This window comes from Ranitomeya imitator, chromosome 5, assembly GCF_032444005.1.
Source record: "Ranitomeya imitator isolate aRanImi1 chromosome 5, aRanImi1.pri, whole genome shotgun sequence".
NCBI classification, from domain to species: Eukaryota; Metazoa; Chordata; class Amphibia; order Anura; family Dendrobatidae; genus Ranitomeya; species Ranitomeya imitator.
In genome coordinates, this window is record NC_091286.1 from 111051912 (window position 1) to 111064876 (window position 12965).

At 51.7% G+C, this 12965-nt stretch overlaps 1 protein-coding gene across 3 annotated transcripts in view; it reads right to left on the reverse strand.

The window, feature by feature from the left end:
- SLC30A6 (solute carrier family 30 member 6) overlaps positions 1–12965 on the reverse strand; it is a 64668-nt gene that overhangs the window by 36759 nt on the left and 14944 nt on the right. For 2 of the 3 annotated variants that reach the window (XM_069769046.1, XM_069769047.1), the window contains exon 9: positions 7159–7207. The exons of the other annotated variant lie outside the window; for it this stretch is intronic. In XM_069769046.1, the coding sequence (XP_069625147.1) occupies positions 7159–7207 (49 nt within the window). The remainder of the gene's footprint in view (positions 1–7158; positions 7208–12965) is intronic. 3 annotated transcript variants of the gene reach the window in all.

A 12965-nucleotide genomic window follows, 5' to 3' on the forward strand; every position in this document is an offset into this window, starting at 1 on the left:
GTCTGCCTCCTTCCATCATCCGCTTTTTCAGTGGTGATGCAGTGGGGGCTGCTCGGACGCCACGCTGGAAGGTGCCTCTGTACAGCCGAGGGTAAAACCTGGTGGACAGGGCTGAATGTCCGGCAATAGGCCTGGCTGCAGAAGAGGATACTGAAGGTGAAACTCCAGTGCTCGTCTGATAAGGGAGGGGGGAGATCCGTGCCCTTGAAGGGGCCCGTCGCCCCTAAAATCAGCTCAGGCAGTGGCTTCCCACGTCGCAGGAGAGGATACGGAGAGGTGAAACTCCCGTGCTCGCCTGTTGATGGTTCGAGGAGATCGGAACATGAAAGAATCCGTCGCCCCATTCGACCGTAGTAAAAAGTAAAAAACGGTAAAAAAGAGTTCTTTGGGTCTGAATAGCAGACCCGTCCATGTGCCTCCTACGGACACTAAGCAAGAACTGGTTAGCTGGGAGCCAGCAGGAGGGTGTATACTGCAGGGGAGGAGCTAACTTTCTTTGTATTACTTAGTGTCAGCCTCCTGGTGGCAGCAGCATACACCCATGGTCTGTGTCCCCCAATGAGGCGAAGGAGAAATCTCTATTTCTCCTTCGCCTCATTGGGGGACACAGACCATGGGACGTCCCAAAGCAGTCCCTGGGTGGGGAACAACATAATAGATCGAACCCCATGTGTCAACTGACTAAAGTTGCACTACCGCCGCTTGCAGAATACGTCTGTAAAGGGCTGCATGTGCAGAAGTCTGAAAGCGTAGGCTGTACCAAATCGCAGCCTTGCAGACCTCTGTTGACGCCCGATGCCGAATGGCTCAAAAAAAAGCGTCCACCAACAGAGTAATGCCTTAATCCCAGCTGGGACAGGCTTATCTCTGATGCGGTAGGACTTCTGAATAGCCAAGCGAATCCATTTGGTATTGTGGCCCTGAAGCGGCTAAACCCTGCCTGAGACCCTCAGGAAGCACAGATATGCCGTCCGACGAGAGAGAGAAAGAGAAAGAGAGAGAGAGATTCAGTGATGTCAGCGGGTGATCCAGCGACGAAATAAGGTTCTGGCCTTCTAGGACGTCCACGGTGCCTGCACAGTGCAAAAAAGGTTATCAGGTGTGCTGATAGAGGCTTCCCAACGCTAATCATGGTTGGAAACCCCTGATGAGAGAACCCAGTTGGAGATCGGGCCCCTGAGTTCTCATGACAAAACAGACATTGGCAGAGCATATCTGGATGATCCGGCAGTCACCACGGGACATCGTCGACTATCTACACTACATCTGCATATCCCGCCCAGCGTGGCCAAACCTGGGTGACAAGGATTACTGGAGTCCCCTCCGCTTAGATCTTCCTGATGACCCTCGGAAGTAAAGAAAGTGGAGAAAAAATACGTACGGAAGACGAATATGTACGGAGACCCGTGCATGCACCTCGAGGGTCTAGGGATCCCGAGACCGAGCTTTGAAGTGGAGTACCTTGGCGTTCAATCTTGAAGCCATCAGATCCACGTCCGGAGTCCTTAAACGAAAACATATCTGTCTAAAGACCTCCCACTGTCCCAAAGTGAGACTGACGGCTAGGAAAAACTGCCGCCCAGATTTTTTTTACACCTGGGATATGGACAGCTGAAAATACTGAGTGGTTCCTCTCCGGCCATCGGAGAATATGGGCTACCTGGTGCATGGCCACCCTGCTGTGGGTATCCCCTTTAATGATTGAATTCGGATGGGGTGACCTCTTCAAACAGAGGCTGTACAGACATCTATCTAGGATGATTTAAAGGTACCGTCACATTAAGCGACGCTGCAGCGATATAGACAACGATGCCGATCGCTGCAGCGTCGCTGTTTAGTCGCTGTGTGGTCGCTGGAGAGCTGTCACACAGACAGCTCTCCAGCGACCAACGATGCCGAAGTCCTCGGGTAACCAGGGTAAACATCGGGTTACTAAGCACAGGGCCGCGCTTAGTAACCCGATGTTTACCCTGGTTACCATTGTAAATGTGTAAAAAAAAAAAAAAAAAAAAAAAAAACACTACATACTTACATTCCGGTGTCTGTCGTGTCCCCCGGCGTCAGCTTCCCTGCACTGTAAAGCAGAGCCGGCCGGCGCTGACAGTGCAGGGAAGCTGACGCCGGGGGACGCGACAGACACCGGAATGTAAGTATGTAGTGGTTTTTTTTTTTACATTTACAATGGTAACCAGGGTAAATATCGGGTTACTAAGCGCGGCCCCGCACTTAGTAACCCGATGTTTACCCTGGTTACCAGTGAAGACATCGCTGGATCGGCGTCACATACGCCGATTCAGTGATGTCAGCGGGTGATCCAGCGACGAAATAAGGTTCTGGCCTTCTAGCTCCAACCAGTGATGTCACAGCAGGATCCTGATCGCTGCTGCGTGTCAAACACAACGATATCGCTATCCAGGACGCTGCAACGTCACGGATCGCTATCGTTGTTCAGTGTGAAGGTACCTTATGTGAATCCTGCTTTAAGCAGGGGGTTGGACCAGATGACCCAGGAGGTCCCTTCCAACTCTACCATTCTATGATTCTATGAGATAATGGAACTGCTGCAGGTATATCCTGATTGCTGGGATTTTCCAGACATCAATCAGAAGGCTCGACTCCCGAGTAGACCAGCGGCCCTGAGCCATGAGGTGACTGACTACTCCCCTGCCAAGGAGACTGGCATTGGTAGTCACCACTAGCCATTAAACCGGGAGAAAGGATATTCCCTGGATAAGAGAAGACCTCAATGTCCATCACCTAGAGGGGGGGGGGGGGGGGTCGCCTGATCCGAATGGGTAAGCGGCACCGGCGGTTGAGGGAGAACGGATTTCTGTCTCAAGCTGCTAGAAAAGTATGCTGCAGGGGACAGAGATGCAGCTGAGAGAAAGGGACCGCTTCCATTACTGCCACCATTTTTCCCAGTACTCTCATGACAAACCAGATGGAATGGGAGGATGAGTGGCCAAGTGCGTGGGCTCCTTGTTGAAGGGCTAGGACCTTTTCTCGAGGGAGAATCAACAACCCTCCTCAGGAGGTGTACAAGGTCATCCCTAAAAAGGGATATCTGCTTGGCTGAAATGGGGTAGACTTGCACAAATTTATAAGCTAGCCCAGAAGAGAAAGAGTATTGCCCAAGTAGGGTAGAATGACCACGGGTCGAGAGTGCAAGATGGACATGACAGCCGCCATGACCTTTGAGGACACTCTGGGAGCGGTAGCAAGGCCGAAGGGCAAAGGCATGACTTAAGAATACTGTTGATGAATGGCGAAATGCAGGAATTTTATGTGAGAAGGAAAACAGCGGAAAATCCACAGGTGCCAGGATGGGTCGTACCGTTTTATCTTTCTTCATGTCGGACGTAGAGAAGCAAAACTCTAAGTTGTATCCGGAAGACAAGTAGTCTCTGGCCCCTTCTAAAAACGACAGAGTCAGATAACACAAAAATAGGAATAGAAATCTTCCTACCCTACTGGAGAAGACCAGATAAGACAGTTGTTTGGCCAAAAATCTGCAGGACTTGAATCCCCTAGAACTAGTTTACCTGAATCCGTCCTACTAAGCTTAGTCTGTTTTAAGAAACGAGACATGTGATACTCCTGTCCCTACGAGAGGAACGCCCCGAGTCAGAAGAAATACATGCATTGGCTTGGCCGGAAATGCCACGAAAGAAACCCGGAAACGTGCCTGATGATGACTATAAAAAAACATCTAGACTTTTGCTGGAGAAGGAGTTTACTCTTTTCCTCCTGTGGCGTCAGAAAGAAGCTGAATCAGCATTTTTCTAAATAAACGATCGCTCTGATAAGGCGGGTATGTCAAGGACCTTTTAGACTCAGAGGCTGCTCGTCATTCCTTGAATCACAGTGCCTATCGATGGGGATGGCATTAATGTAGTAATAGCAGCACAGGTAGCCGCGTGCAGCAAATATACCCCGTCTCAGGAGAACTGATTGCTGCTTGTGGAGCAAAGTGTCCATTCCTTCTGCGAAACAAGGGTAAAATGGAGGTATCTCACCTCTATATTCTGCTGATCCTTTAAAAAGCGCCACGTGACCTGAGCCAGAACTAGAGATGGGTCTGGATAAAAAGGGGGCTAGGCGGAGGCAGCACTCCAGGTTACCATCTGTTGGAGTAGGAAAAATGGTACCCTGCAGGGGTCCGTCGGCCTGGAACAACACTGGCATGGCCATAATACACAAGAATAGTGTAGGAGGGGGAACTTGGAGGAGAGACTCTGCGTTCCCGCCTGTAGTGGGATTTGTGAGAACAGAACTCTGAAGGGATCCGTCGCCCCTCTGCAATCTGTGGATTCTTCGCCTGAAAACACGCTCTGCTGACCGAGTTCGCATGATCCTTAGTGGGATCTGAATCCAGAAGGCTGTATACGATAAATATGGAGGAGTCATCCGAGGCAGGCTGGCGAAGACCCCGACTGATAGAGGAGGGATCATGAAAGGATTGTATCGCAGTGACGCCATGGGTTGTGACAGCGACGCCATGGGTTGTGACAGTGACAAAGCCCACTCGGAGGGCTATAAATCCATGGTGGGATTTTGATCCCAGGACCCCATGCTGCCAAGCGCATTCCAGTGATCTACCGTGGATGTGTTCAGACATCCAGATCCTCTGGATCAACATGTTAGGGCATGTTAGGTTAGGCTATGGGTTGAACTAGATGGGCTTAAAGTCTACCTTCAATCTTTATAACTATGTTATACTATGTTATGTAATCCTCTGTATCCTGAGAGATCACCCGGGTGGACAAAGATGGCCCCCGGGATTTTTAGAGGCCGGAAGTCTCACAGAGAGCGGGAAGCGCCAGTTCGTGGGGCGAGGCCTACGTGTGCAGCGTCATCTGGTGGGCAGTGCCCAGGGATTGCTTCATGAATAGGCCCAAGCCGGGGCCTAAATTTCTGCGGCCGGCATGAGCGTTACCCGGGGGAGGGGAACGCCACGGGGAGCGCACAACAGCCAGACACAATCAGGGCACAGCAGCGGGCAGACAACGATGGTGCCGACATCATCCGGTGGGCGGAGTCTCGAGAATGCTCCATGACTAGGCCTAAGCCGGGACCTAAATTTTTCATCCGGTCGGAGCATTACCTCCGAGAGGTGGGGCCACAGGGAAGCCATGGCTGAGGCATGAGGGAGGATATATAGAAGGCATATTGCATACATACAGGGGGCCCTCCACAGGTGACGAGGTCGGGGATTCTATATCTCGCTGCAGAGGCCCACCGCCGAGTGGATCCACTCACCATCGGTGTGCGTCCAGGCATGGAGAAGCCGCGGATGACTGGGTTTCAGCGCCGAGGAAAGCGTGCGCCGCTCTACACTTCTGCTACAGGTCAGGTATTGAAGCAAGGACAGTGCAGGGGAAAAGACCTCCAACCACCATCCCTTTGTTAGGGAGGTGGAGAGGAACCGTCCGCCTCCTTCCATCATCCGCTTTAATAGTGGTGGTGCAGTGGGGGCTGCTCGGATGCCACGAGGTAGGTCTCTGTACATCCACGGGGATGGGACAGCACTGAATGTCCGGCAATAGGCCTGGCTGCGGAAGAGGGTACATGGAGGCGACACTCCATGTGCTCGTCCGTTGAAGGTGTGGGGAGATCGGTACCCTTGAAGGGACCCGTCGCCCCTAAGATTCAGCTCAGGCATGGCACGTCGCAGGAGAGGATACGGAGAGGCGACACTCTCCGTGCTCGCCTGTTGATGGTTCAGGGATATCGGAGCCTTGAAAGGATCCGTCTCCCCTTCGTCCATTGTAGAAAATAAAATCAAAAATGTAAAAATAGTAAAATAATAAAGAGTTTTGGGTCGGAATAGCAGACCCGTCCACGTGCCTCCTACGGATACTAAGCAAGAACTGGTTAGCTGAGAGCCAGCAGGAGGGTGCATACTGCAGGGGAGGAGCGAACTCTTTTTGTTTCAACTTAGTGGCAGCAGCATACATCCACGGTCTGTGTCCCCCAATGAGGCGAAGGAGAAAGATAGCTTTTATTATACTCACAGACTGCACGGTCTGAACTGATGGGCGTCACTGGTCTTGATCTTGCGCCTCCTCCGCTCTTCTTTGATACCATCCTCCTTCTTGCTTCGTGTAGATGACATATCCAACGTCATCCACACAGGGTCCTCCATAGCGGTCCTGTGTAGGCGCACTTTTCTGTGCCCTGCTCCCTGCTGAGGGCAGAGCAAAGTGCTGTAATGCACATGTGCAGGGAAAGGACAAAGCGCTGGCGCATGTGCACTACAGGAATTTGTTCTGCCCACGGCAGGGCAGAGAGAAGTATGGCTGCGTAGGAGTGCAATGGAGGACACTGTGCGGAGGACATAGTATCATGCACACGAAGCAAGGAGGACGACGACGATCATCCCGAGAAGAGACGAGGCCCCAGATTAAGACGAGTGAGGCTCATCAGACTGGACCACTCTGTAGGCGAGTATAATAAAAGCTCTTTTTTCTGGTATGCAGAGCACATTGGGGACATGGATACATATAGTATTATATATATTATACATGCACACAGCATTCTAGAATGCTGTATATGATGGATTACAGGTCTAGTCCCGACTCCAAGACGTCTCCCGTGCTGCGACAATCCTCTGGAATGCTCTACCCCAAGATATTAGGACCATCCACAACTTGCATAGTTTTAGGCGCTCGCTCAAAACACATTTGTTCAGAGCGGCCTATCACGTTCCCTAATTAAACTCATTTTATGTTTGTGTGTGTAGCCCATTCACTATTTCCATCCACCCCCTACCCCCTGAAGATGGCTGGACCATCATTGTAAATACATCATTGTAAATACACACCTGTGCTTTGTATCTCCCCCAACTCATTGCAGATTGTAAGATCTCACGAGTAGGGTCGTCTTATTTTGCTTTATTATTGTATTGTTAACGTTGTTACCTATGACTCTTGTGTTTGAAACTGTTAAACTGTAAAGCGCTGCGGAATATGTTGGCGCTATATAAAGATTATTATTAGTCCTAATTTATATGGGAAAAACCCGGTGACAGGCCCTTTCAGACAGTTTCTGGATCATGTACACCCATATCTCCACACAAGGGCATTTGTGCAGACACAGAGACTGACCAGATGCACCCGTGCTGGATATGGCAGGACTGGAGAGTTATAAGCACTGTACCTCCGGCTCAGGTCTGCTACATGTTCTTGAAGCCAGCTTGTACTAGCAGCTGCAAGATAAAGAAAGCAAATACCTGTAACATCCATACTGACCTGGCGAAAAAAGAAAACTGTTGGGATCCTTATTCTACGACATTACTGAGTGCATACATGAATGATATACACAGAGAGGCACAATGTATGAAACTAAGTAGATAAAGGAAATAGCAAAACTTTAAGAAGACAAATGATGATGGAGACCCTAAAATTGCTCCAACCGAAGATTAATGAGACCTTTAGAGACTCTTTGAGACATTCTAGTAAAATGCCATATAATCATCTTCAAAATGATGAATATTCTGACTAATTTCTTTTCGACCTTGGCCTTGGATAACACAATATAATAACAGGGACACATTGTTTTCTAATAAGGGTGTCTGACCAGAGCGAGCACCTAAAATTCTCCACATCCTCATGCATCAGAGACGTTCAGCGCCATCATAGGGGTACGTTTACACATGGTGGTGTTTTGTTTTTTTTCTGCAGAAGAGAAGCTACCAGTGAAAGTAAGAAGATTTCGGAAGTATCATGCACACACAGCATCTTGTTTCCAGGCTGCAAAGTTTTTAAAAATCTGCAACATGTCAAATCTATCCGTGTTTTTAGCCACAGAAAGTAATGAGTAATTGGAAAAACAATAAAATGAATAAAACTAAAATTGACATGTACTTTAGATAAATCACATGTAATCTGCTTGAATGTAGAAAAAAATATAGCAAAAACGCAGCAGAAAAAAAATGCATTTTATACACATGGTTTTTACTGGCATGAGTAAAAGTTTTGCTGCAAAAATGCCAGATGTCAACATACCCTAGGGCTTACAAATGTCCAACATTTAAGAAAAACACCATACTCTATCAGATGCTGTATTAAAGGGAACCTGTCACCCCGAAAATCGCGGGTGAGGTAAGCCCACCGGCATCAGGGACTTATCTACAGCATTCTGTAATGCTGTAGATAACAGGATTTTTGGTTGCTTACCGTAAAATCTGTTTCTTGAAGCCTCCATTGGGGGACACAGGAACCATGGGTGTATGCTGCTGCCACTAGGAGGCTGACACTATGCAAATAAAAAAGTTAGCTCCTCCTCTGCAGTGTACACCCCACCGACTGGCATTATACTCTTCAGTTAGTGAGAAAGCAGTAGGAGATAATGAAACAAGGTTGAAAAACCATAAACACAAACTTGAGAACTGTAACGTGAGAACAGTCATAGAACAGATAACAACAGAAAACATTGGGAGGGAGCTGTGTCCCCCAATGGAGGCTTCAAGAAACAGATTTTACGGTAAGCAACCAAAAATCCTGTTTTCTTTATCGCCTCTCATTGGGGGACACAGGAACCATGGGACGTCCCAAAGCAGTCCCAAGGGCGGGAAAAACAGACTTCCATCAGGTCAGAGGACTCACCACTGCCGCCTGCAGGATCCTTCTTCCTAGGCTGGCGTCCGCCGATGCATAGGTATGGACCTTGTAAAATTTGGCGAACGTGTGGATGGAAGACCAAGTTGCCGCTTTGCAAAGCTGTAGGGCGGAAGCCCTGTGGTTCACCGCCCAGGAGGCGCCGACTGCCCGGGTAGAGTGAGCCTTAATCCCAGGAGGGGGCACTCTGTTCTTGACCCGGTAAGCCTCCAAAATTGCCATTCTGATCCATCGAGCAATAGTCGCTTTAGAAGCCGGCTGGCCTCTGCGCGTGCCATCAGGAATGACGAAAAAGGAATCCGTCTTCCGGAAAGAGGACGTTCTGTCCAGATAAATCCTCACTGCCCTGACGAGGTCTAGCTTGTTCAACGATCGCTCCAGAGGATGAGTCGGAGCTGGACAAAAGGAAGGTAGAACGATGTCCTCGTTGAGGTGGAAGGTGGAAACCACCTTAGGAAGAAAAGAAGGTGGGGGTCGGAAGACCACCTTGTCCTGGTGAATGACCAAAAACGGAGGGCGGCAAGACAGTGCCGCCAGCTCGGAAACGCGGCGAATGGACGTGATGGCCACAAGAAAAGCCACCTTCCAAGATAAAACTGATAAAGGAATCTCCCTAAGAGGTTCAAAGGGAGAAACCTTTAAAACGTCCAGTACCAGGTTTAGGTCCCATGCCTCCACAGGGGCCCTGTACGGCGGGACGGCATGGGCTACCCCCTGAAAGAAGGTCTTAACCTGTGGCCGAGAGGCCAAGGTCTTCTGAAAGAGGATGGAAAGCGCCGAGACCTGACCCTTCAGGGAACTAAGAGCCAGGCCCGAATCCAGCCCTGCCTGAAGGAAGGCCAAAAGAGAAGGCAGGGAAAAAACCATAGGCGGAACGCGGTTGGACTCGCACCAACGGAAGTAGGCCTTCCAGGTGCGGTAGTAGATCCTGGAAGAAGAAGGCTTCCGAGCCTGAATCATGGTGTGAATCACCCGGTCCGAAAGGCCGGACGCTCTTAGAACCGCGGTCTCAACAGCCACGCCGTTAAACTGAGCGACCGAGAATTCGGGTGGCAGATCGGACCCTGGGACAGCAGATCGGGCCTGTCTGGAAGGCGCCAGGGAGCGTCCGCGAGAAGGTTGACGAGCTCCGCGAACCAAGCTCTCCTGGGCCAATCCGGGGCGATCAGAATGACCGGCACCCCTTCCGCTTTGATCTTCTTCAAAAGTTTGGGAAGTAATGGATGGGGTGGGAACAGGTAGGGCAGCTCGAACTGTGACCAGGGAATGGCCAGAGCATCGACGCCCACTGCGAGAGGATCGCGGGACCTGGAGACGAACTGCGGAACCTTCCTGTTGATTCGAGACGCCGTGAGATCCACATCCGGAGTTCCCCATCGAAGACAAATCTGATGGAAGACCTCCGGATGCAAGGACCATTCCCCTGCCGCGAGACCCTCGCGGCTGAGGAAGTCTGCGGCCCAGTTTTCCACGCCGGGGATATGCACCGCGGATATCACCGGAACCGTTGCCTCTGCCCAAAGGAGGATCTTGGATACCTCGGCAAGGGCCAAGGAGCTCCGAGTCCCCCCCTGATGGTTGACATATGCCACAGCCGTGGCGTTGTCCGTCTGGACCCGGACTGGAAGGCCCCTGAGGATCCTTTCCCAATGGCGGAGGGACAGAAAGATGGCCCGAATTTCGAGGACGTTGATCGGCAGAGAAGACTCCTGCGGCGACCAACGGCCCTGAACCGTCAGGTGGCGAAAAACCGCACCCCAGCCGATCAGGCTGGCGTCCGTTGTCACCACCTGCCAGTGAACCGGAAGGAAGGACCTGCCCTGGGAGATGAGAGGTGACGTCAGCCACCAGTTGAGAGACCGCTTGACCCGAAAGGAGAGTCTGATCGGCCGATCCAGGGAGAAGACCGACCTGTCCCACTGAGACAGAATGGCTTGCTGAAGGGGTCGAGAATGGAATTGTGCGAAGGGAATCGCTTCCAAGGTAGCTACCATCCTCCCCAGAACCTTCATGGCCGATCGGAGGGAGGGAGGCCGAGGACCCTGGAGCAAGCGTATGTCCCGACAAAGGGTGGATCTCTTGTCCTTGGGAAGGAAGACTCTGGACTGATGAGTGTCGAAAAGCATGCCCAGAAAGATGATGCGCTGAGAAGGAATAAGGCAGGACTTCTTCCGGTTGACCAGCCACCCGAAACGGGATAACGTGTCGAGAACTATGGACAGGCTTTCGTGGGCCTGAGCAAAGGACGGAGCCTTGATGAGGATGTCGTCGAGGTATGGAAACAGGATCAAGCCTCTGACTCTCAAGATGGCCATCAGTGCCGCCATGATTTTCGTGAACACCCTTGGCGCGGTTGCGAGGCCGAACGGCAGGGCGACGAACTGAAAATGATCTTGTTGCACTGCGAAGCGCAGGAAACGGTGATGTCCGGGAAATATCGGAACATGTAGGTAGGCGTCCTGGATATCTATAGAGCATAGAAATTCCTGAGCCTCCATGGAAGCAATTACTGAACGAAGGGATTCCATCCTGAAGTGTCTCAGGTGAACCCTCCTGTTCAGCAATTTGAGGTCCAGAATGGGACGAACCTTGCCGTCTTTTTTCGGTACCACAAAGAGGTTCGAGTAGAAGCCCGTGTACCGTTCCTTTTCTGGGACGGGAACGATTACCCCGGATTTGAGCAGAGAAGCGATGGCTGCGAAGAAGCCCGGAACCAGAGCGGGATCTTTTGGAGGACAGGATTGGAAGAAACGATCCCTGGGTCGGGAGGCGAACTCTATCTTGTATCCCGAGGATACAACTTCCCTGACCCATGCATCCTCCACTGCGGAAATCCAGACGTCCCTGAAACGGAGAAGACGGCCCCCCAACCTGGGAGTTGGGCTGGAGTCTTGCCAAGAGTCATGCGGAGGTGGATCTTCCAGTCCTGGGCCTGGACGATCTACCCTGGGAAAAGCGAGGACGCCAGGACGGAGTGGGCCTGAAGGACACCGCCTTCCTCTCTTGACGTGCCTGTGGCCTCTGTTGCTGCTGGGAAAAGGAGTTCGACGCAGCGAAGAGACGAAAAGGCCGAAAAGAGCGAAACTGTCGTCTAGGAGGAGGGCGACGAGGTTTAGCCTGGGGGAGAAGAGAACTTGTACCCCCGGTGGCGTCCTTAATGATTTGGTCCAGCTGGGAACCAAAGAGACGAGAGCCCTGGAAGGGCAGACTAGTGAGGGACTTTTTGGAGGACAAGCCCGCCTGCCAGGCCTTGAGCCAAACGGTCCGGCGGATGGCAACGGCATTGCTGGAAGCCTGAGCCGCACAAGACGCGACATCCAGGGAGGCGGAGACCAGGTATTCACCAGCGTGGGAAATCTGGTTGGCAAGTTCCGCCAATTGCGCAGGAGGTGCCCCGTCAAGGATACCTCGCCGTAGATCCTTGGCCCATTTTGAGATGGATTTTGAAGCCCAGGTGGAAGCAAAGGCTGGGCATAGCGCTGCTGAAGCCGCTTCAAAGGCAGATTTCGCGAAGGATTCTATAACTCTGTCGTTAGAATCCTTCAGAGACGCTCCGCCGGACAGTGGAAGCACCGTGTTGGTGGACAGCCTGGAAACAGGGGGATCCACCGAGGGAGAGACTGTCCAATTGGCGGTAAGTTCTGGTGAAAACGGATATAACACCCCCAGGTGTTTTCCCCTCTGAAAACGTCTGGTTGGATTCTCTCTCTCTCTGGACAAGATTTCCTCGAATTCCGGATGAGGAGCGAAAAATTTAGAAGGTGGTTTGGCCCGTCTAAACGAAACCGCCTGATCTGCGAGTTCCGTAGAGGGATCCTTGATGCCACAGGTTTGGTTTATTGCCCCAATGAGGTTCTGGACTGTCTCACTCATGGTGGCGATTTGGTTAGGATCCAGCTCCGAAATATCCTCCGAGGGCGCATCAGATAATGCCTCGCCTGACTCAGGGGAGGAGGATCGGTGGGACACCAACCGCAGGGGAGGGCCGAGCGGCGAGATGGAGCGCGAAGAGGACTCAGACCGACGTTCCTGTCTGGACCTTTTGTGGCTTATCAAGGAGGGCTCGGGCGGCGGTTCCTGCGACCCGCTGGCCACTGCAGGGGTCTGCAGGGGTAACCGATCCAGCGCGGACACTAGGGTTTGAGATACCCGTGTTAAATCGGCCACCGATTGTGACAGAGAGGCGGCCCAGCCTGGGATGGGGGGGATCACTCTCGGGCGGAACCGCCGGGGGATCCTGGGCGGTGGGAACAATTGGGTTGCTGCAGGACTGACACAGCGGGGAGGACTGACCTGAGGGAAGTTTGCTGTTACAGGACGAACATGCAAAGTACGTGACTAAGGCAG